We start from the raw sequence: 24,787 nt of genomic DNA, 5'->3' as shown, positions 1-24,787 counted from the left end.
CCGTCTGTGTAGGCACTGACCAGTTTCGGACCCGTCGGGGGTCGTTCTTCAGGGTGAGATATCAGTGAATCACAGTCAGTGACCGAAGCGACGCGATAGTGTTCGACCCCCGACGGAACCGAAACTGGTCGGTGCTTACACCGAAGGTTATCAGGAAATAACGCCGTGTTTTACAATTCATATACGAAGGGATTGCTTAAGTAATCATTACACCATAAAAGTAACGAATTTAAAAGTTTTCGTTGATTAGTTTAGTTTTATAATTAATCAGTAAATAAACAATTATGAAAATAATATCAGAATACTTTTGATTGACAGGTTTTTTTCAACATAATAATAACCACATTATTCATTCTATAAAAAGATCAATGCGACTATAAAAGTTTTTATATGTTTCATTAAACACAATTATCTATCAACTAAATATAATTAAAAATAACATATTTTATAAATGTGTGAACGATAGATTAAATTGATATTAAACAATGGCAACACTGCACGCAATTAGTTTCTTTTTTTATTGAAACAACTTTTAACATAATAACATAACCAATTAAGCAACTCCCCAGCACCTTTAAGTGTGGCCGCGTTAATAATTCACACTTTTTACTAGAATTTTATAAAAGTAACTTCTGCGTAGAGAAAAACAAAGTAATACAAAATTGCCCCTTCAATACTTTCATTCAAGACTATTTTAAATCAAGATAAAATTTATAATGCATTGTCCTATATTGTAACACGATGGAAATCATTTCTTTAACGAATAACAAAATTTTTTTCACTATCCTAATCAATAAAGTAAACCTAAAATATTAAACTGGATTGAGCTTTCGAAGTTAACCATGTAGAACATAAAAGTTGCCGCGTAAGTTTTACTTGTATTTACATACCGCCTACTGTAGGCTTTTATTTCATCCCCGCTTAGCGGCGGCCTATCGGAATGCCTCACCCCTACGGACACAGTCTTGAGGAGGAAGCGAGACGGGGAAATAATGCAGCTTACAAACAGTAAGGATGGCCGATATTGCCCCATTGGGCGTCGCCACTTTTTCCCTCCGTAACTTACGCAGTTACGCAGGTAAACAACCATTTTGAGAAGCTCAGAATTTCGTATTTTAAAATAATAAAAGTAACTGGCTGGCTATAAATTGGAAAACGGAATAAAACTTTTTTGTGGCAAACTTCTTAATTCCTAACTGTAATTTTAATACAAACGTTTTCATTATATCCTTCGCTACGCGCGTGTCAGATAATTTTTTAACTTGAAATAAAAATAGAGTCTAATAGAGATAACTTGGTGTTATAACATAGTTATAACAACTGAGCGATCTGCCACCTTGTTTCACCAAAATAGCGAAGCAACCTCTGCCAATAGATATCCGAATTATAGATATGTTACTATCCTTAATCAACATAACTCCTCTATCTATGCACCCTATCTCTCGCAAATTCGACTTCTACTTCCTATCTTTCCCTTATTAGAAAAGGGTAGAAAGAAGAAGAGGACCAAAATAAGTAAGTATTATCAGACGGAGTGCAGAATTGCTTTCACTTTACACTTGTCTACTTTGTCTTGTATTCGTTCGTATTAACGTGGGCTCTGCCACATTTAAAAATTGTTGTTTTTCTAAATATCTTTGACGATCGCCAGCATGATTTATTATTAAAAAATTGTCATTGCGTCTTATACGCAGTGTACAAGGTAGTCATTGTGCTGACAACGAATTCGTTGTTATCTACATTGTTATCGGCGCAGTACGGCAAGGACAAACAGTCATCACATACGAAAATTAATTAATAACTATTTTATCTACTTTAATGGTCGTCGATATCAATGCTACAATGCACTCACTCAAATCCGTACTAAGTACTTTATATCAATAAATTTCTTTTACATATTCGTTATAAGAAATGTTTGTTAAATCAGTATTATCAGAGTGGACTTTTTTACTACTAATGGTAATGTTGGAAGGCTACAAACGTAGACCGAAGAAAGTATGGATGGATTGTTTAAAAGAGGATATACGTGAACTTAGATACGAGGATACGACGGATAGAGATGTATGTATGAGTTTAGTTTGTCTAAATAAGATTGATTAGTTTCATAAATGATGCATATTAAGTGTTAAGTTAGATTAGTATTTTTAAACAACTTATTTAATTGATACTGTCGCTTTTAACTCAGAGCAATACTTCTCGTCAAGACTCAAGTTACGATCAATACTTCTAGTGACATTGACAACTGTCAGCTAGGGACGTGACGTTTATGCCGATAATCTAGAGTTGCGCCAACTCTACAGCACGGTACTAATTTTGTTCCTAACAGTATGAAGGTAAATGCTGTACTTAATAGACGGGTATCGTTGTAACGAAACAAACACGCCTAGCGAACAACTATGAACTATCGATATTCGATATTATTTTCTTATTAACTCACTTAATGGACAATTCTAGTAAAGAATATAGTGTAGGGAATATAGCGATGACAATAATAATACCGTAATCCAATTCGATTATGTACTATTATTAGTAGTTACTGTATTAGTAATAAATATTATTAACTCTCATTCTATGCATTGGTTCTATATGTCATTATTGATTTGAGAGAACAATGTTTTTTTATTTTAATCTATAAGTTATATATATGAATTAATCGATTCCAACTTCTATGAGAGTAAAAATCGAAAATCGAAAAGGTTAAAACCTGATGTTCCATACCTCATCCCTCCTTAATTGTCAAATTAGTTGTCAAACTAATCACCCTTATTTATATAAAGTATAGTACATATTGTGCCAACACTTCCTTGAGAAAAGGCTACGCTAATGATTAATTTTGCCCCTAAATTATTTCATAAATTGATACTTTTTTAACAAACATTATAAAAGGTGAGTAGATTACCATCTCGGAAAATAACTATACTGTTATAAATATAAAAAATTTTGCATCGACAGTATTGACCTAATGATAGTGATATGTTGGAAATGACCTCTTTGCCCTATCGCAACTGTTTATCATTTATCAAATCTCCTTAAATCCGCTATCAAAATGACTATAAAAACGCAAAATCATTTTAAAACCCTCTTATATTTACTTAATGTCGAACGTATTGTATTGCAATTCATAATCGTCATCATATCAGACATATATCGCCTATTGCTGTCTGTAGGCCTTGCCCAAAGAACACCACATTGGTCCATCCTTGACCGTACTCAGCCAGGACACTCTCGCAACATCAAACAAACTATCGGTCTATCTTGTTGCTTACCCACTCCGGCCTGCTCAGACCATCATTCTAGGACTGTTGTTAGATGTTATGAGTATGTTATATCTGTTTGTCTATGCACAAATGCATGTGTTAAGGTTTTCGGTAGTTTGTGCTATCTTTTCAATTCCGCTGTAATTAAATCGCGAGTAACAACCATTCATGATGATCCCGTAAAGAGTATTTTCATAAAATTTAACTAATTCGTCTTGAATTAGATTCAAATAGGTCTTTACTATCTTTGCAAACAATACTCGTACAATATAATTAGAAATTGGTAAAAAGATATCGGCGTAATAGTTCTGACTACTGTCAAAAACACAAGATGTTGACTCCTACTGATGAAGTTCTAGTTCTAGTTTTATTTCCCTTTTTACAGGTTAAATAATTATAAATTACGATTATTAAACAAAAAAATTTTAAACGCGTTAGTGATAATTACAATTAAATCTAGATTACGAGTATACTTCTACTGATAGTGGTAAACTAAATTAAAGAAAAAATACGGCAATTAAATGTATATATTTTTTTTGCTTTTTGTGACATATTTACGTGAACTACGGATGAAGTCCTTTAGAATAGATTTTAATTGCGAGCGTCAGAGTGCACGGGGCGTATTAACCACGATAATATGCAATTTATTTCAATATAAACATATAAATGTTATCATATTCACCTCTATAAACAGACTGTGCGTTATCAGTTGCAACTTTGAATAGTGGCATTTATCTGCACTGATGTAACAGACTTGAGATATCGTGTTGCCTGGCGACGTTCGTGTCATTGAGGATATTAGGTTAAACTGCGAACACGATTCGAGACGTTTTTTTGTAAGATTTTTTATTGAATTGTATTTATCTTTATAGGACACTTGTTTTATTTTATTTACTTAATAAATTAAAACGTAAACACACACTTCTTAATTATGTTGGATGTCAGCAATCATAGTATATTTTTGAATAATTTTGGTTTTTATTATAAAAATCTGTACACTTACAAAAAGTTTGAGGTTAAATATTTTAACGCTATTGAATTTATAGGGGAATTAAAATAAATTGTGTTGTTATTTTGAAACATTTTTGTTTATTATTTATTAATAAACTATGAATACAAGGAAGAAAGAGATGGGGAAATGAGAAGTCATGGAAGGAGTTGGAAGGAGTTAATTTTTGCGAATATTTTGTAAAAATTGTGAGATAATGAGTAGAGATTTTGTATAATACGGATAAAAAGGTTGCTTATGTTATATAGTAATAAGAAAAACACGCGTGGGAAACTTAATGTTATCCATTTAAAAAAAAAAACATAAAGCAGATGTAAATATGTTATTAGGAAGGGTTGCAGCGATACCTGTAAGACAAAGCTGATCACGTAACGCTCATTTGTCATTTATTTTGTAACAGAACATCGATTTCTGAGTGAACATAAACTAATAAATTCATATATATCATGAATATTTGTGTGACAGCAAGAGTGTTAAGCAAGTCGTACGCGAGGAATCTATATCTATACATATGAGACAATAGTAGTGTCTGTTTGTATATCAAGAAATCAAAGGAAAATTCTAGATTTCGGGAAGATGGTGTATTTGTGCTGCTGATTACGAAAATCGCATAAATTTTTTTTTTGTCTCTCTGTCTCCCTGTCTGTCTATCCGCAAGCCGCGTTAGTTCCGGGTAATCTCCGAAACGGCTGGACCGATTTTGACCGGACTTTCACTGAAGGCTAGATGACATAGACGGGCATATTATAGGCTACTACTCTGGAACGGGTAGACCGATTTGGACGGAACTTTGACTGAAAGGTAGCTGGTCAAAAGTAGATGCACGCGGGAATGTTGTTTAAAACGGAGAGTGCAACCACAAAAGAAACACTTGATTATACTTTGCACTACTATATTTGAACATTCACATACAGATCAATTCAGTGACGTTTCAGAACAAAATGCCACCGACGTATAAAAACTAACAGTTATAAACGACAATTTTATTTAAATTCCACGCTAACGAAGTTTGCGGGCGACAGCTCGTTATAAATAAAAAACTCTTTATAGTTATTGGTACTTCGACGTATTTCCGTTTAGACGTGACAGAGGTAACCATTTGCAATAATTTACACCCTCCATATGCTTTAAGGTCAACCATTTTTATCGTGGTTTTTAGATTTTTTAAATTAGCCTACTAACCATAAGTAAAACATCAAAATTTTATTAAAAAAAGAACAATATCGACTTTAACTTTATTTTTTGCTTCAGATTTATAAAAACCGTTGAACTCTGATTATTGAACTATTTAACAGTTCATAAACACCAATTTTTCAGAGCCGCGGTGTCAAGAACGAAAGTCGCCCTAATGATCGCCGAACTTCGGAAAAAGATGGCACTTTAAGAAGAAGAAACATCAATTATCTGTCCAAATTCAAAAATGCAAGCTAAAAAACGTTTTATTTCAATATAATTTAAGATTCTTTTCCACTGGAATGTCATAAAAACAAATAAAAAGTCGTTGTAAAACTTGGATAGCTGAATATTTAAAAATCATAACCGTTTTCTAAGCTTTTCAGAAAATGCAGAAGAACTACAATCTTTTCCAATTAACTTGATTTCAAAGGAAACTGCCGAAAATTGACATTCGGACTAAAACGATTGGTTTTAAAGGCGGTAATAAACGTAAATAAAAACGTGAAAAAAGCGTATTTATGAATTTAAAGCAAAATTTCAAGCCACGAACAATTTATAAATAGCAATTAATAAAACAAGATTGTCAAGCCGATCCTCGAAGACCTGATTTTAGCTGCTCTGCAAAACGTGATATACCAGACGATGGATTGACTGACACCGACTTCAAAATAATTATAACTAGCTGTTCCCATGCAATTTCATCCGCATAAAATTATGAACATTTTATTTTATTGTTTACATGTCAAATGTCAAAATGACATGACATGACAAATCTTGACAATTTTGCTCCCTTGATGTTGGTCTCTTTCCCAAATTAGGATTTTAACCAAAATATTTACCCCCTGAGTTTAATGTCATAAAAATATATAGCCTAAAGCGTGACGTAAGTGTAGGGCTTTTTATTTAAAATAGAATTATTCAAAAATATGCTGTAATTGCTGACATCTTAGGCAACAAAGGAGTGTGTGTTTACGCTTTATTATAACAGTATATGTAGATTTAATTGCTGTACAATATAGACATAAGAGCTATAATAAGGGTGGTTTAAATAATTTAAGGAATTATTTCGTTACTTTTCAGTGTATTGTTATTTCGAAAACGTTTTGTTTTTAATGTAACTATTTTGTTTGGAAGTATGTTTTGGTTTTTTACTAAAACATTATTTATTTATCGATTTTCATTTAATTCTAATATCGCAATATGATAATCATCTTTTAAATAAAGAAAGAATAGACAACATAACTAAATTAAGGAAATTAATAATTGTTGCGATTATTAAATTCCATGCGACGGCGCGCAGTTTCGCAGAAAGACTCGCAAGTTTTAATCTTTTTATATCCTCTAAAATTTTATTCACAATGTTTTGCTGATAATTAATCTATATTTAATATTCTAACCTAAAAACTTATTTGTTTATCCATATATTTATTTTATATTGGTCTTTTAGTTTAGGCTACGTAAGCCAAGAAAGCAAAGTTGTCGCTAATTTTGTTACAAATGAATGATTTTTTTGCGACTTGTTATTTTATTGTTTTGATATCACCTACGAGAAACCATCGATCATAATTATATGGTTCAAAGGGCATTTATAATCGATGTTAAATTCCTTTGATGAGGAACCAATTTATTGGGATGAGTATTTATAGTGAACACGATTATTGTAAACGTTGAAGGTGGCGTATAAGTTTTTTTGATGTTTCAAAAGAAGAAAGTGATAAAAGTGCGACAACCTTATGTAATATAGGCTTTCACCCGCGACTCCGTTCGCGTGGAATTAAAAAATACAAAAGTGAGTAACCTATGTGTTCTTCCAGACTATCCTCTACGTCTATACCAAATTTCATCGAGAACCGTTCAGCCGTTTAGGCTACAAACTCTAACAAACATCTAAACTTTTACATTTATAATATTAGTCTGAAGTATGATATTAGTTATCGCGGAATTTTCGTTGGCAAATTTAAACAACTTCAATTCTTTACATAAACCTTGAATGCAAAAATCTCCTAATTTTACCAGTCTTTTCGGAACGCTTATAATACTAGATAGTTTTTAAAAAATCATGAAACTCTGAAATAGTTCACTTTTACATTGGGCATAGCGGAAAGAAGTTAATCGTAGGAGTTATCGATATCTGCGCAAATACATAATTCTAAAACTCAATTAAATACTTTTAAAATATTTAAAAGGTTAGAGTGGTATGGGCATGTTATGAGAAGGGATGAATCGTATGTAACAAGAGTAACAAGACGGACGTTAGTTATTAATGTGGAGGTACACCGGTAGAGGTAGACCTAGAAAGAGATGGATGGATGATCAAGAAAGGAGTGATGACGGATAATAGAGTGCTTTGAAGGACGAAAACCCGGCGCGCCGACCCTACGGGAGTAGGATAAGGCAGGGGAGAAGATGATGACTTTTAAAATATTTATATGTTATTGCTGTATTCCGAGGACAAGAATTTTAATTGGTACACAATTGTAAACTGTAAGTGGCAGTATTACTCGAATTAAAAAAAAGAAAATGTAAAGTTGCCATTGTTCAATTAAAAAAAATGTATTGTTACTAAGTAATGTGTTTAAAATTTCCGATTTTATTAATATTACCAATTACTGTTTTTTTGTTGAAAAGGTTAGTAGAAAAGTCATTTAATACTTTTGTAGTTAACTTAAATGTAAATAAAAACATAATTGCTACAGGATGTTTCACTTTTCAGTAAAATGTCTGATGCCAATTTTTAAATGATTCCTTTTCTTAAATTTCATACTAATGTAATCACTTATTGTTTGTAATTTGCCTAAGATATTTGTAAGGTGACACTACGGCTATGTTTTTTTTCAAGTGACATATTTCATTAGCTATGTTATTACACTGTACGAGTATATGGAAATGTGCAAATAATTGCTGATTTATATACATTTTTCAAGATCGATATGTGAAAGATTTTGTATATTTATGATTAACAGTGGTAGGGCTCGCTTTAACATCTTCGCACGTATTGGTCGGCTCGCCCGGTGTAATACCAAGACCACGCAGAAGACAGGCGTAAAGTTGGAGCAATTCAGCGTTTTGTCTGATGAGTGTACGTGCCGGAGGCATTATTTTAGTCCCCTTCCCTTTCCACCCTTATCTTATAAGGAAGGATGGGAAGGACAAGTTAATTTGACGGTGCAGGAGATAGGAAGGGGAAATATCCTCTTTCTGTGCGTCTCCTCCTCCGTCGGTTAATGTTAGGCAACGAAACTTAAATTACTGACGTCTATGGGCTGCGGTCGATTCGACTCTTTGGGGAATCTAGGTGGCCGCTACTCTCGTTTAGCACCTTATCTTATTAAACTTACTAATATTATAAATGTTGAGATGGATGGATGGATGTTTGTTAGAGTTTGTAGCCTAAACGACTAAACGGATTTCGATGAAATTTGGTATAGATGTAGAAAATAGTATGGAAGAACCTATAAGCTAATCATTTTGTTTTTGTTTTTTAATTCCACGCAGACGAAGACACGGGAAAAGCTAGTAATACAATTTAAACAAAAAGATAAATGGTTATTTAATACGTTCTATCTTAACTCTATATTCAGAGATATGTATCACTGTATTCATATTTAGATACAACTCTTTGATTTATAGAATGTTAATAAAAAACATATTATCATGTGCCGTTGTCACCGTTGCGTTTGTTTGAACGGTAATGTCGCGCGCATACTTTCAGTGCTCAACAAAATAAGCCTAGTAAACATGTCGCTAGACTATATTTTCTTACTCTACAAAACAAACCCAATAACAGGTAAAGGTAAACTGCAGTTAGGCAAACAGAAGCGATGATAATTCTACATAGTAACTCACGACTACCCAATATTTGCACGATATCCTATACACATTCCTACCAGTCGGCCGCACACTTAGCGCCGGGCAACACAGGTTTAGCATATTTACTTAATAATGCACATTTGTTATTACAAACAAGAACAACTCACGTTATCATATCGGAATAGGTCAAGTTTTTATCCACTAAATTCCCGTTATCTTAGATGAACTCGGACAACCTGCACCGGTTTGTGTACAAATGTTAGCACAATGAGGTCACAAATCAGCAGGGATTACTAACCGGGCTGTTGTGGAGGCAGCAGAGGCGGCATGATCGGCGGCGGCGGCACTGAGGGCGGCGGCGGCGCGAAGGGGGACACACCAGGCGAGCCGGGCACCGACTCACAGCTGGAGGATGCCAGAGAGCGCGGAGCCGGAGGCGCCAGTACAACGGGGCTTCGCAGTGCCTTCACCATAGGCGGCTCGCCCCGTTCCAGCTCTATGCCGGCGGTGGCTGGCCCGTGCTCGGCGGCTCGCGCGCGTGCCTCGTCTTGCGCCTGGGCACGCCTCAGCGCCGTCTGCATAGCCATTACGCGCTGGCGGTCTGCGGTGAGACGGCACTTCTCGCAGGTGCAGTACCGGTACTTGCAGTAGCGCTTGTGGCCCTTCAGCTCGACCTTCAACCGGTGGTTGCGACAACGGGCGCAGTTGGGCGGCGCACGCGGCGCTCCTGAGCTGGAGGCCCCGGGCTCGGTGCGGTCGTCACATTCATCGGGAGACCGACGCCTCCACGCGCCTACGGACACCATAGTGGGATGTTGGTGGCGGGCTGGCGCGCTACCGTGTTCCCGCGGCGAAGGTAAACACAGCCGACACGTCGCGCGGTCTCGATGCGACTGCCGCCGGTCGCTGCCGCCCCGCCCCGCGCCCCCCACATGCCTGCATTTATTGCTGTGCAGTGCATTAATGCAAGTCGATGCATTTTAACGTTACATTTAATCATTTTCCTTCTGCTTCAATTCGTAAATCACGACACGTCAAACAAAGTGTTCCCAGTGCCACTTTTCAGTATGGAAAAGAGACACCAAAACTATAATTCCATTTGCAATTTTAAACAATGATGCCTAAGGACCAAATAAATCTACGAGCCATCTAAACGTCTGCGTATAAGAAATACATTTCAATGTCTTAAATTTGCTCTAAAAACGAAGCTAGCACTAAAAAGAATAAACAACAGTTTAGTTTTGTTAACTACCGTATGTTTCAGTGCAACGGTTATGTACTTATACATATCTGAGCCAACAATTAACAGCTGACTTGTATTATCTTTGATGTAATAATATTTAACACGAAAACATTTACTGTGAGCATAAATGTTTTAGGTCTTTCAAATCTTAGTCATTAATTTTTTTAGTTTTTCATGTCCATTCCATAACGTTAAAAATGAATTAAGTGATTTGAAAAGTTATATTATTGCTATTATCGATAATAGAGCACACGAATAAAGGCCCCAAGCGTGTTGCACTTCCATTAAAATAAGATCGCGTGCAACGTTGGGCACACAGACGCTAGTTGCATTTGTGTAACAACGCACACTATCGCATTGATTTCGTAGATAAACGACAGATTCATGTGTGTATTTACTAACACATTGACATATTACTATAGCAGTTACACGACAGTTGCATGTGTGCATGCCTCGTGTTCGACGTATGTGTGAGGAGAAATGTATACGATGTGCGCCTGTGTGTGTGACCTGTAGACTATCAATGGAGTTTTTTTCTACTTCTACTATTTACACAATTCCACACATTTTATTTATAGATATAAAGATTTCACTTTAAACGTATTTGCAAGTTACCTTACTTAAAGCAAATAAAAGAGAGATGTGTATTACCAAACGTTTTAAAGGTTTTCTTTTTGTAATTCGATTGGATTAACTTACACATAGTTCTAAACTTCACATTTTATGCGATGTTTATATATTAACATCATATTTACTAATATTATAAATGCGAAAGTTTAGATGGATGTATAGATGGATGTTTGTGAGAGTTTGTAGCCTAAACTGCTGAACGGATTTCGATGAAATTTGGTATAGATTTAGAGAATAGTCTGGAAGAACACATCGGCTATTCACTTTTGTTTTTTTTTTAATTTCACGCGGACGGAGTCGCGGGCGAAAGCTAGTTAACAATACAGCAAACATTATATATAACCTCATAGTATAGTGTCAGGTTTTTTGGATTTAGTACTAGCTGTTGCTCGCGACTTCGTCTGCGAGAAATCATACTTCATACTAATATTATAAATGCGAAAGTTTAGATAGATGGATGGATGGATGTATGGCTGGGTGTTTGTGGCCTAAATGGCTAAACGTATTTCTATGAAATTTGGCATAGATGTAAAGGATAGCTTGGAAGAACACATAGGCTACTCAGTTTTGTTTTTTTTTAATTCCACGCAAACGGAGTCGCGGACTAAAGCTAGTTAATAAATAATAAAAATAGAGTCCATGTTACTCACTGATCATGTATCTTTTAATGGTGAAGGTATTTTTGAATTCGGTCCTATAGATTTTCAGTTATTTTAATACATACAAAAATCAAAAATTACAAATCTTAATAATATAACTAGCTATCGCCCGCGACTTCGTCCGCGTGGATTTAAAATGGAAAGTGGGTAGCCTTCCAGACCATCCTCTACGTCTATGCCAAATTTAATTGAGATTCGTTCACCCGTTTAGACTAACAAACATCCATCCATCCATCTCAACTTTTGTATAATATTAAGTATGATATAGTATAAAGTACATAGACTTGTATAAATGTAATCACTTGTCTTACGTATGTCTCATTATTCAAATTTCACGGCGTCATTAATACTTTCAACATGTCAAAGCTAACTACAATACAATAGACTATCTCAATTCTAGTCAAAACAACCTATTTCAACTAATATGAAACTATAATTCCTACAAGAAAACGACAATCAATCAGACCACATGATGACAGTTGTCACATCTTGCCCATTAACATCTATAACATATGTAAAACTAGCTTTGGCCCGCGACTCCGTTCGCTTATAATTAAAATAACAAAAGTAAATAGCCTATGTATTCTTCCAGACTATCCTCTACATCTATACGTAATTTCGTCGACATCCGTTCAGCCGCTACAAACTCTAACAAACATCCATCCATCTAAACTTTCGCATTTATAATATTAGTATGATATCTTGTATTCTTTTATTATACTGAGGAGAGAATAAAAACGAAGTACATATTTCTTCCTCTTCCCATCAATAAAATTAGGAAAGGGAGAACAAGAATTCGCCTCGGCACCTTTAAACAACTGACTTGCATATGTTTTTTTTTATTTTTAAGGGGGCAAACGAGTGGCGAAAACACCGAGGTGGTCAACGACGCCAATACATCCGCAACACCGGAGGAAATACCGAAGACATTCAAGAATAACATAGTCCCCTAGTTACTTTCGAAATTAAATTAGAAAATACTGTTTTGTGACAAAACAACATAGTATGATAATCACTAGCTTTCAAACAAAGAATGAGTTATCTAAATCGATTGTACAAGAAATTAAGTAAAGATCTAATACATCGTTGCGATCATTCACTCATAATTCTGTCCAGCCGCGCGCCGCTGTTGCCCGTGAGTTTTAATATTTTGATAACTTCTAGAATATTGGTCAGAATTACATACTGTAAAAGGCAATTATGATCTACATTTAATACTCTATCGTGAAAACATATTTATTTGGATAAGGATTCATACCAAATAAGAATAAAAGCGTTTTAAATGAAGTCGATTGCATTTATTTGACGGTTTTCGCGAAACAAACGGTTATTGTGCGACAACCTTAAGAGATAGATATATGCTATCGCGGACTTTTATTTAGCTAATTGAATGAGCTACAATTCTTTGATACATCATTTTTATGTAGGTCTTATAGTTTAGGCTACGTAAGCCAAGAAAGAAAACTTTGATACAAGTTGGTATTTTTTTCTGCGACTCGTAATTTGCTAATTATGATATCTCCTAAACTATTGATCGGAATTACACAGTTCCAAGGGCATTTATAATCTACATTAAATTCTCTTGATGATAGACACATTTATTTGGATAAGGATTCATACCGAACACGAGTAATAGCGTTTAAAGTGGGGTATAGATTTCGAGCGATATTTTTATGATAAAAGTGGTTATTGTGCGACAACCTTAATAGATAGATATATGCTGTCGCGGACTTTTATTTAGCAAATTTAAAGGGCTACAATTCTTCCATACATCATTTTTATGTATGTCTTATAGTTTAGGCTACGTAAGCAAAGAAAGCAAAAATGACCCGAAATTTCGTCACGCGATTTTGAGCTAAACTATTTAACTACGTCGTAGTCTTTGCCTCCAAAAATCAAACAAAAAAATGGGACCCACCTGCAAGCATTACCTTTCGGATAAAAAATGAATTATCAAAATCGGTCCACTAGCGGCGGAGTTATGCCGTAACACACATAAAAAAAAAAAAAAAAAAAAAAAAAAAAAAAAACATACAGACGAATTGAGTACCTCCTTCTTTTGGGAAGTCGGTCAAAAAACCATTTGCCAAATTAAAATTTATATAGAGACAAAAAATCTTTTATATTACACCGTCTATCTGAAAAAAAAAACTTGACAGTGATTGTACAAGCGGTAACAAAAGTTTTATTAAGGTTTTGATTTTCGAGTTTTTAAACTCCTTTGAAATTTGATGACAAAGCTACATTTCATAAAACGATGTTGTGTAACAAATGAAAACTAAGATTTCAATATGATTTTTTTTTTATTATGTAAGGTGGCAAACGAGCAAGCGGCCAGCTGAATCCACCGAAATAGAAAGCGACTACTGCCTACCTAAATAATTGTAGGTGCATAATGCAGATGCGTTACCTACCCTTAATTGACGGAGGAGGAGACGCACGTAAAGAGGACATTTCCCCTTCCTATGCGTCTCCTCACCGTCAAATCCACTTTTCCTTCCCATCCTTTGCTCTTAAGAAAAGGGTGGAAAGGGAAAGGGACTAAAATTAGGCCTCCGGCACCACATTCAGCAGACGAAACGCGGATTTGCTCCACTTCCCGCCTGTATTCTGTGTGTGTAATAAATCTATCAAAGTCTTTTCGAGACATTTTGAATAAATGTGGAAATTACCAAACTTTACAACCCTCTAGGGTCCAAGCAACTTAGGATAGAGGTAATGATTATATTTTCAACCAAGGCATATATGGTAATCCAAGGTACACGTCTTTCCCGGACGTATTCCAGTTAGAAGGTAATAGAGGGAATCATTTGTAATAACTTTGACCCATATATGCAGTATACAAAACAACCATTGTCGAGTAATCTTGATTTTTAGATTTTTTAAAATAAGTCAAAAGTGACAATTCAAAAACAATTTAAAAAAACTGTCAATGCTAACTTCTTTTTTTTGAGATTTATTATAACCATTAAACACTGCTTATTTCGCAATAGTTACAAAAACATCACTTATCTGTCCAAGTTATAAAAATGCAAGCTTACAATAGCTTGCATTTTTTTAATAATCATTTATTAAATAATCTTATAAAATATTAACATTGTAAAATAATCAATATTACCATTCATAGTTTTTTAAATAAATTTTAGGAGTGGCATTTTTGGCTTATTTTAAATAATCTAAAAATCAAGATTAATCGAAAATGGTTAACTTTTGTAGAATGCATACAGGGGTCAAAATTATCACAAATGATCCCATCTATAACCTCTTAACAGGAATACGTCTAATAACTTTCGTGAGACATTGTACTAACTACATTAATTATAAAACACGGCTTTACCCAAGTGACAACCTTCAGTGTAGGCACCGACCAGTTTCGGACCCGTCGGGGGTCCTTCTTCAGGGTGAGCGGCTTTGATCGCTATCGCGTCGAGTCGGTCACTGACGACCGTTTTGTAATCAATGTAATCGAAAATAAACAAAACATAACGCTTGAATTTTTTTGACTGAACGGGCACAGATTAGCGAAAAACTTGTAGAAAAATAGTTGGTGCAAAAAAAAAGTTAAAATTTCAGAGATAGAGAAAGAAAATTTTATTATTTTTTTATTATTAACTTTTTATTTCTTTTTCCTGAGAATTATTAAAAAAAAGAGATGATTGTACGAAAGCCCAATTATTAGGCTTAATGAGGTCCTCTATATCCACAAAGCTTGTGTTTCATCCGTTGAGTATAGTTAACGGAAAGGTATGAAATTCGTCATTTTACATAATTCCCAGGGAATGTGTATATATGCAAATCGCTCGGAATTGTGTTAAATAAATTATGTTAAACACTTATCCTTGGAATTCTATACATTGACAAATGTCAAACGGTGACGTAAATATTGAATACATCACTGGGTAAGCGGAGATACAGTACATATCATTGACCTAAAAAGTAAACTTATTCCTCTGGGTGAAAAAAATACCAGCAAAGCTCTTTATTGTGCATATAACAGAAAATTGACAAGTCACTTAGTCACGGCGGGAAAGATTGTACGATAAAAGGACTTTTATATCGTCAGAACTCTAGACGCCAAGTGGATCTGATAGATTTTCATTGTCAGTTAATGATAGCTTATTGACATAAAGGGGTCGCCAGCTGTTGAAGGTTAGTCGATGACCAAGGGGGGGGGGGGTTAGCCAAAACCACAGGAGGGTGATCCGATGGTATCTTGATCAACATATCAAACCGCATTTTGTTGTTCACTCAAATTACACGACCCGAGGAAGTGACTAACATATGTAATTAACTCTGAATAGAGCTCCCGCAATTAGGCAGTCTAACAACGGTAGAGAATTTTTCAACAATCCATGAATATTGATGAACAATGTGTTTTACTCATAGAAAACATTAGTTTCGTATATTTCCTATTGCGATTTTGCATTTCAACAACTCTTTTACTAGGACTTGTGTGTAGCTAATAATCATGTTTTGAAACAACATTTTTCACATTGTTAAAACAGCTTCGCAATTGTATACACCTCCTAGTTATCACTATACTAATGTTATAAATGCGAATGTTTATGGATGGATGTTTGTTCTTTGTAGCCTAAACTGCTTAACAGATTTAGATGAAATTGGACATAGATGTGGAGGATAGCCTTGTCTTCCAGCTACGAGTTGTCGCCCGCAAAGAACGTTAGCGCGGAATTGGTAAAAACAAAAAGTAGCCTGTAATATGCCAGTACATGTCAGCTACTGTGAAAGCCCCGTCAAAATGGCCGAACCGTTTGGAAGATTGCCCGGAACAAATACGGTTTGCGGACAGACAGACAGACGGATCTTGTGTTACCTAACTCAATGCAACTCGATAAGGATTCTTCTTTGTACTTCAAATTTCGTCATTACCGGTATTTTGTGAACATTTTAGATCAATCATACTTCAGACTAATATTATAAATGTGAAAATTAATATGGATGGATGTTTGTTAGAGTTTGTAGCCTATACTTCTGATCGGATTTAGATGAAGTCGTATAGATGTAGGGAATAGTCTGCAAGAACACATATGCTACTCACTTTCGTTTTTATACCACGCGGACGGAGTCGCGGGCGAAAGCTAGTATTGTTATATAACTGTATGTTATATTAAGATTTTGAAAATGTTACTATGGAAAAAAGTAGAGATTCTTAACATACTGCTTTACTAGTCCATGCAATGTGTTGTAACCCGCGCCTCCTATCACGTTCTCATGAAAAATATTAAAAAGATACCTAACTTTTTTATTTATATAGTAATTATATTTAATACATAAGTATGTAAATGTTTAAAAGAAACTGCAACACGCAAAAATAAAGTAAGCATTGTTCATTATGAAAAATTATTTTCTGTTTGACCTAGGAGCTAGAAGCGTGGGACTTGTATAATTTTTATAATCACTAATGGCCGAATACTGAAACGACATTTAAATATATAACAGCGTCTTTAATAATTAAAACTTTGACGTCAATCAGACTTTAGGCGGCGCGTACGAGGCGAAATGTTCAAGATTAATTTCAAAATTCAGTAGTCAAAATCACGGGTAGTATATTACCCTTTTGTTTCATATAACAGCCTAATGATCAAATGCTAAAACGAATCTTAACACACTGCGTTAACAGTAATGCATCATGGGCGTTTGTCTTCATGATTTAGGTGTAGGAGGAGCTACTATAAATAAGGTCTTATTCCAAGAAGTTTTAATATCTACATATTTTGACCATCTGGGGACATCCATGACAAGCATATTTCTTCGCTCAAGACGTTAGCTAGCCGTAATTATTATATTTATAAAGAAAATAATCACAATGACAGGCCATAAATACAATAACGTAATGTAATTTTTAGTTAAATATTACTCGATGCATTGTTTCTATCCACACCATTTTCATAAAATAATAATTGTCATTGAATTCAGTTATTATATTATCTGTCCCTCATTCTGTAAATATTAAAGCGTTTATGCTAAATAAAACAATCGAACAATTGACACGAAAGAATAATAAATTCTAATTAGACCTTGATCAAACTACATGAATATTCTTTCCATTACAACTGTTTTTGCTCTCTCTGCCGACTGCAACAAAGCTTAAAGCGTTGCTTTAATTTTACCTAGTTACTGAAGTTGAGACTGCACGCTGAATTGAATTAAATTTTTCATTTCAACAATCCTTTATTGATGTCCAACAATGTTCATGGTGCAGTCGGGGATACTGGCGATGTTTAAACATTTTTTAAACATTTGAAAGGAGGGAGACAAAAAAACAATACAACGTAGCTTATAAATGTGTCTGTACGAAAAGTTGGCTAGTGAGACACGGCAAGTAATTATATTTTTGTTATCACTTCGTTTGCACCACCTAATTTTAGTCCCTTACTCTTGCCACTCTTTTCTTAAAAGGAGAGGATGGGAAGAAAAAGTGGATTTGATGGTGGAGGAGACGCATAGGAAGAGAAAATGTCCTCTTTATGTGCGTCTCCTCCTCCGGCAATGAAGGGTAGGCAACGCATCTGCAATTGCGGATGTTTACGGGCAGCGGTCGCTTTCTATTTCGGTGGATTCAGATGGCCGCTTGCTCGTTTGCCATCTTATATTATAAAAAAAAACTCACTGCTAACTAATTATATTTGTAGGAAAAGACGTAGATTGTCTCATTGCAATATAAGGCAATTTTTCCTGAAGTCCATCACCACGGTTTTATGCGACAGTACGTTGATTGTTTATTCTTCTATATTTTTTTTTACATAAACGTGTATATACAATTGGACATTATTCGCGATAATGTTAGCAAGTAATATACTCTTAGATTTCTTACTGTTATTATCTGCTTCCTCAAGAAAGATCAAGGAAAATCTTTAACATTACTAAAATTTTGTAGATCTTGTTCATCTCGTCTTCATTCCTCACCAACCTCATCATCAGATGTGAGGTAGGAAACGCATCTGCAATTGCGGATGTTTATGGGCAGCGGTCGCTTTCCATTTCGGTGGTTTCAGGTGGCCAATTGCTCGTTTTCCATCTTACATTATGTATTATAAAAAAATATGGCGACGCGCTTAAAGTATGCGTTATGTTTCATTTCTTTTTTTTTTATTATTTTAACAAGGTTTAGGCTAAGCGTTATCTGCACTCGGCCACCTCTAGCCCGGTGAAGCTGTGAACAGTGCAAACTTAGTCAAAATCACGATTTTGTCGAAGTGCACGTTGGCGTCACAGTCGACAATTACTAATAGAACAATTAATGATCTTTAGTATTTACAGTTAGTGTGAAAGTAAAGCAAGGTGTGACGAACGGTGAGTTTACATAATGGCACTTTACAGTGGGTCATAGATTCCATCATCCGGTATACAATAAACAATGAAAGTGAACTTGTGTAGTCATCATCCTGCCATCGATTACAATAAAGATATTTTGAATGTTGACTTTATTTAGACGTGATGCTATTTTTCTTGTATTATTATTTGTCTTAGTTATCAGACATCTATACTAATGTTATAAAGAGGAAAGAATTGTATTTTTATATTTGAATTGAAAAACTCAAATATTACTGGGCCTATTTAAAAAAGAATCTTTCACCGTCAGAAAGGTAATAACGTAATTTATCTGTGACAGAAACCACCTTTTTTATTTTTAATTTCACGCAGAAGTCGCGAGCAACTAGTATGATGTAATCTTTATTTACTTTCATTTCATAGTAGTAGTAGACATTTGCATTTGTTGATAAGTTAATAGAGAGGAGGAAACTTAAAGTGGTGGGAAAGGGAAGATGTCTTCAATTGGGCATTCACGCACTCATAATACGAAACACGGTATTATTTCCACTTCCCGCCTATCTCAGTCTGTGTCTATGGTTATGTAGGTGTTGTTGTTAAAATGTAAAATAGACACTTATCGTTGTTGAGAAACTGGATTTGCTTTTGACAATATTATGATTTTTCAATTGTTATTACAATAAATGATACCCGAAATTAAACGAACTGAACCAAATTGAATGACATCTAAATAATTTAACCAATTCTAGAAAATCATGGTTTCGAAGGTTATTATTAAAAGTAAATGTTGCAAATACAAATAGTTTCAGCAACAGGATGTCTACAATGTGAAGGAAAGGAAACTAAAGTAATAACATAACACGGGCATAATCTATACTAATATAATACATTAAATTATTAAGAGAATAAATACTATTTTCGAATGTAACATATAAACTCAAAAACTACTGAAGCTGGGTATTTCAAAAAATCTTTTGCAACGCAAAAGCTACATTATAATTCCGGGCGGATGAGGTCGCGGGTAAAAGCTAGATAGAATTAAATACAATTAGTAGTCTAATAAAATATTATCTATCATCTATAAAACATTTCCGCGTGCATAAGAAAATAAAACCTTATGCTAAGGGCGCAAGGGTCTTGTTGCAAGCAAAAAATTGAACTCGAGTGAGAGGGCTACAAGTGTTCAGTATTTTCCTTTCTAGCAGTGACTTAGAGTTACCTGATATCAATCCTTTAGTTGATTGTAGAAAAAAATGCAATTAATGTAATAGTACAAGAAATTTACTTTCAAAATGTTTCTTAATTTTTTTTCATATATCTTTATTTCTTATTCGCTATATAATACATTTTACAAGATTTATGATAATTTATTACCGACATGTTAAAACAATATTATTTGTTGCTACATGTAAAACTTTATTAACGCAAAAAAAATTGGCGATTACGCGATTGGCGTACAGGTTTTCTTTTATTTGTTTAAAATTCGAACACCTGAATTGACAACACCGCATGAGATCGCCGAAACGGACTTCATTGGCGGCGTTTTTGAAATCCGTAATATTTTTAAAATTGCCTTGTTCAAATTGTAAAAACTTGTGTCGTGGAGGCTTGCGGAAGCGAGTATTGTCCTGATTGGGGTTTATCTTTTCAAAGTTTTAGACATAATTTGTTAGTGAAGAATAACGGTGACCATGTATGACTATCCAATCCTAGAAATCCTGAAAATAAGAGAATCATCAATCAAATTTTACTCGATTATGGATTTCACAATTTCAAATATTGTTTACAGAAAAAGTGAGAACTCTCAAACAATGTTTCTTTCCTCACAATATCATCGATTTGCATAAAAAAAGAATGTGAGGGACCAACTACACGGAGGTGTCCATCTGCATTTCGTGTCCCACAAGTACCACTAGGTAAGTAGTATATGACGCGTCTGAAAAGCAAGCAAAAACGGGAAATGTGTAGTGCCGCATAGAGCAAGTTTATCATTAGCACCTTTCATTAAAATCCATCTGAAGCAATGATCTGCTCACATCAGGTCACGATTATTTTTTCATTATTGTCCTAAAATCATATTTCAATATGGTCACCATGGCCAGAGAGGGAAAAATGGTACAGTTATTGAAGTCTCGCTCGGCTTCAATTTTTCGACAAGAGCTTTATCCTCTCTTAGTAGTACATCCATAGTATTGATATATGTAAACGGAGGAAAAAATGGAGGACATTTTAAATGCAACCAATATGACGAACATGATTTCCAAGGCATCCAACATAGCAAAGAAATCTGCATAAACGTCGTTGTCTATGGTTTCACTTTTTTATTCATATCTACGGAAATAATCTGAAGTAAAAAAAACAATTTTCTTAATTACAACTTTTATTATGACTTACTAATACAAAATATACAAATTTACATATAGTTCCTTAAAAATTTACATAACAATAATTATCAATTTTAACAAATGTAGTAGAATAAAAAATACAGTACGTTTTTATTGATTTCTATCTTGTTATAAAAATCGATAATCGAAAAGATTCTTAACCAATTACAATACCATTTTGCTCAATCTATGCTCAAATTGTCAAATTATTCTTATTTATACTAACTACAAGTAAAACTATTTCAAAGTATCGCAATTGTCTGTAGAGGCAGTGGCGGAGCACGGATGTCGCGGGGACACTGCCGCAGCTGCAGCACCAGCTCGTGTTGCTTGGGCGGATTCTTCATTCAACACTTATTTGGAAAACTTTATAAGCTTTCAAAGAGGTGCATCCAATCTTCCTGTAACAGAATAACCTAATTTAGCTTAAAATTGATTTCCCTTTTTTACACTTAAGGTGAAATATTACAATAAGTATGACTGCAAAATTTAACTAATAAGTACTATGGGTTTAACCTGAATTTAGATTTTGCTATAAAAAATTGATAACACACTTTAAAAACTCAAAACTCGGTAACATAAAAACCTCTATAACTTCAAATAATAATGTTCTCTTCCCATCAGCGCCCAAAACTACTATAACATAGACCCTTGATAACTTAAAACTTCTTTAACTTAAAATATTTTGTGTTTCCCTTGGACTTTAACTTATACGAGGTTCTACTGTACCAACATACCATATTGAAGATTATCTATTGGCACAAAGTTAGATTGAGAAGAAAGTTTTATTTTAATTGTAGAGAAAATTATGATGCTGTATCCTGTTCATATTATATCATATTAATTTCTTTGCATCCGAAAAATAAAGATTACAGCTTATGTTCTTACAATAGTGAACTCACAATTCATCTAAACTCGTAAGATAATTTTATTCATTCAAATTTAAGTTAGGAACTTTTATTTGCCCATAATAGTGAAATGCTTTACATTTCAAACCAGTTTCTTGTGTGTTGTGTATTGCACCCGGCAGGCCAACCTATTTGTGCTAAAATCTGCATGCATTGCCAGTCTTCATGATGCCAGTTTATTCTACAATTATACTTTATATAAATGCGAAAGTTTAGATGGATGGATGGGTGTTTATAGCCTATACTGCTGAACAGATATAGATGAAAACTGGTATAGATGTAGAGGATAATCTGGAAGAACATATAGGCTACTCACTTTTGTTTTTTTAGTTGCATGCGGACGGAGTCGCGGTCGACAGCTAGTATATGATGTAATAATTGAGATAAACTCTTAAGCCGACATATTTAATAATGTTTTTAATTTTTACTGTTGAATCTTTTTTGAGGTATTTTTTGATATCATAAGGTGACAAATGAGCAAGAAGCCACCTTAAACCTTATCCGACGGACTCCTCGGTCAGATAAGGGTAGGGTAGGAGACGCACATTAAGTTGATATTTCCTCTTCCCATCCTCTCCTTATAAGAAAAGGATGGTAAAGAGAAAGGGACATAAATTAGGCTTCCGGCACCACACTCATCAGTGAATGGCACACGGAATTGCTTCCACTTCACACCTGTCTGGTATTTTTAAACAATTAATAGTACTTATTAAGTGAATTAAATATTTAGCTAAAATCATGCACACTGGGAACCACTAAAAGAGTTCATACATACCATGAAGCATTTAGTAGATGTCAGGAAGTTGTATATGGTAATTTTGTTGTTTCTTGTTATTAATTTAAGCTATTTACTTTTATATTCAGCTATCAATTATAGTAATCAACCTTCTAGAATACATTTAATTATTTTGAAAATATTTAGAATGATGACTGATGAATGACAGTCTTTATCCAATATCTATTTCTGTGCATCCATAGATTAAGTGTTGATAGTATTCACTTCATCCGCACCTGAAAACAAGAAACATTCACTAATTAATGTTATTAACCCAATGCCCTCTTCATGAATCTATTTAAAACTGGATTTTTTTTCTTTTATTTATTAGATTACCGAAATATAAATACACTTTTGCTTGGTCATGAACACAAACAGCAAAAACATCCAGTTTTTGAATATAAGTACTGGTTACTTAATTTAATTTAAATAGTGAAAATTTACAGATCTCCGTTTCTAATTAATTTTTTTATGTTCAAACAATGTTTTTATTAAAATTGTAATTATATCAGAACTAAAGATGTACATACTTAATCTTCGAAAATTCATCTACAGGAAATGGTCATATCAATGTCTTTTAAGCCAAACTGTTTGTTTTTAGCAAATTACGAACCTTCGTGTTATAGATATATACTCATAAGTAGACGTGAGCGTTATTTCACGTCACTAGTTACAATCACCTGTGACGAGATATGTAACGGCGTCACTAGTTTCGAGTCAAATTGAAAAATATAAAAGTAAATAAACCCGATTTAATATTTCCCTAGAATCAATATTTCCCTGTAAGAGAGTATAGTATAGTGCCACAAGGATATTGTGCGTGGTACCCTTTTGACATTGACAGGAGGGCGCCTCTGAGCATTAAGGGCTACCAGCAAGGTAAGGTAATATTTCCACATTAAAGGGCAATTATTTTCGTTTGAAAACGAAAACGCATTGTAAAGGAAATACCATACGATGTAATTAGGAAATGCCCCTGACTTCGTTTGTTGGGGAAAAGACACTACACTTAAAGAACTTTTATAGCAAACTATAATAATGTTCTTTCTTTGGACACTAAGAGGAGGAAAAGCCTTAACATAACAGAAATAATAGAAATCTTAATGATTGCTTTTTGTTTACAATCAACGCACAGTAAAAACTATTTGGTATGCCCAGTGGTTTGAACTGTGCGTCTTAAAATTTTTAGACAGGCAGTTTCTTCATACATTTCTGAATACACGTAGTAATTTACTTATTACTTAAGTAAACATGTATGTAAGTAAACACTACTTTCAGCATTTTGTGCGGGTATTTAATGTAAGTAGTTTCAGAGAGGTTTTTTGAAAGTGGGAGATATTTTTATTGTTTATATTTTCAAAAGGAAAGAATTTTCCTTTAATGTGGAAACATATACCTTACTGGTAACCCTAAATACTCAGAGGCCCGTTCCATTGTCAAAAAGATGCCACAACATCTTTACCTTTATAGACTTATACTTCCATAGTTTCACTGAGTTGAATGACAATGACATTGACAATTCAATTCGCATTTTCGGAATGATGGATGCGATATTTTACACTTTCTTACTTGAATAATATATTAAATCATACTAATTTTTACGATAAGTTCTAAATACCAATTGATTTTTCCTTTTGTAAAGT

General features: G+C 34.2%; 1 protein-coding gene and 1 long non-coding RNA gene across 2 annotated transcripts; both read right to left on the bottom strand.

The window, feature by feature from the left end:
* Positions 1 to 9,545: 9,545 nt before the first annotated feature.
* Positions 9,546 to 10,133, bottom strand: LOC106110518 (doublesex and mab-3 related transcription factor 3, truncated-like). Its single transcript, XM_013292375.1, has one exon. The coding sequence runs from the start codon at positions 10,056 to 10,058 to the stop codon at positions 9,546 to 9,548; it is 513 nt and encodes a 170-aa protein (XP_013147829.1). The 5' UTR covers positions 10,059 to 10,133.
* An 11,434-nt stretch (positions 10,134 to 21,567) lies between these two features.
* On the bottom strand, positions 21,568 to 23,815 carry LOC106110519. Its single transcript, XR_001226098.1, has 3 exons — positions 23,675 to 23,815; positions 23,145 to 23,380; positions 21,568 to 21,862 (listed from the first exon to the last, which is right to left on the bottom strand). It is a non-coding gene; the product is annotated as an uncharacterized LOC106110519 (long non-coding RNA).
* Between the last annotated feature and the right edge of the window lie 972 nt (positions 23,816 to 24,787).

This window comes from Papilio polytes, unplaced genomic scaffold (genome assembly GCF_000836215.1).
Source record: "Papilio polytes unplaced genomic scaffold, Ppol_1.0 DF820621.1, whole genome shotgun sequence".
NCBI lineage: Eukaryota > Metazoa > Arthropoda > Insecta > Lepidoptera > Papilionidae > Papilio > Papilio polytes.
This window is presented reverse-complemented; position numbering and strand designations above follow the sequence as displayed.

Bases quoted from the DNA above. Each gene is read 5' to 3' on its own strand.
- LOC106110518 (XM_013292375.1), bottom strand. From the start codon at position 10,058: ATGGTGTCCGTAGGCGCGTGGAGGCGTCGGTCTCCCGATGAATGTGAC.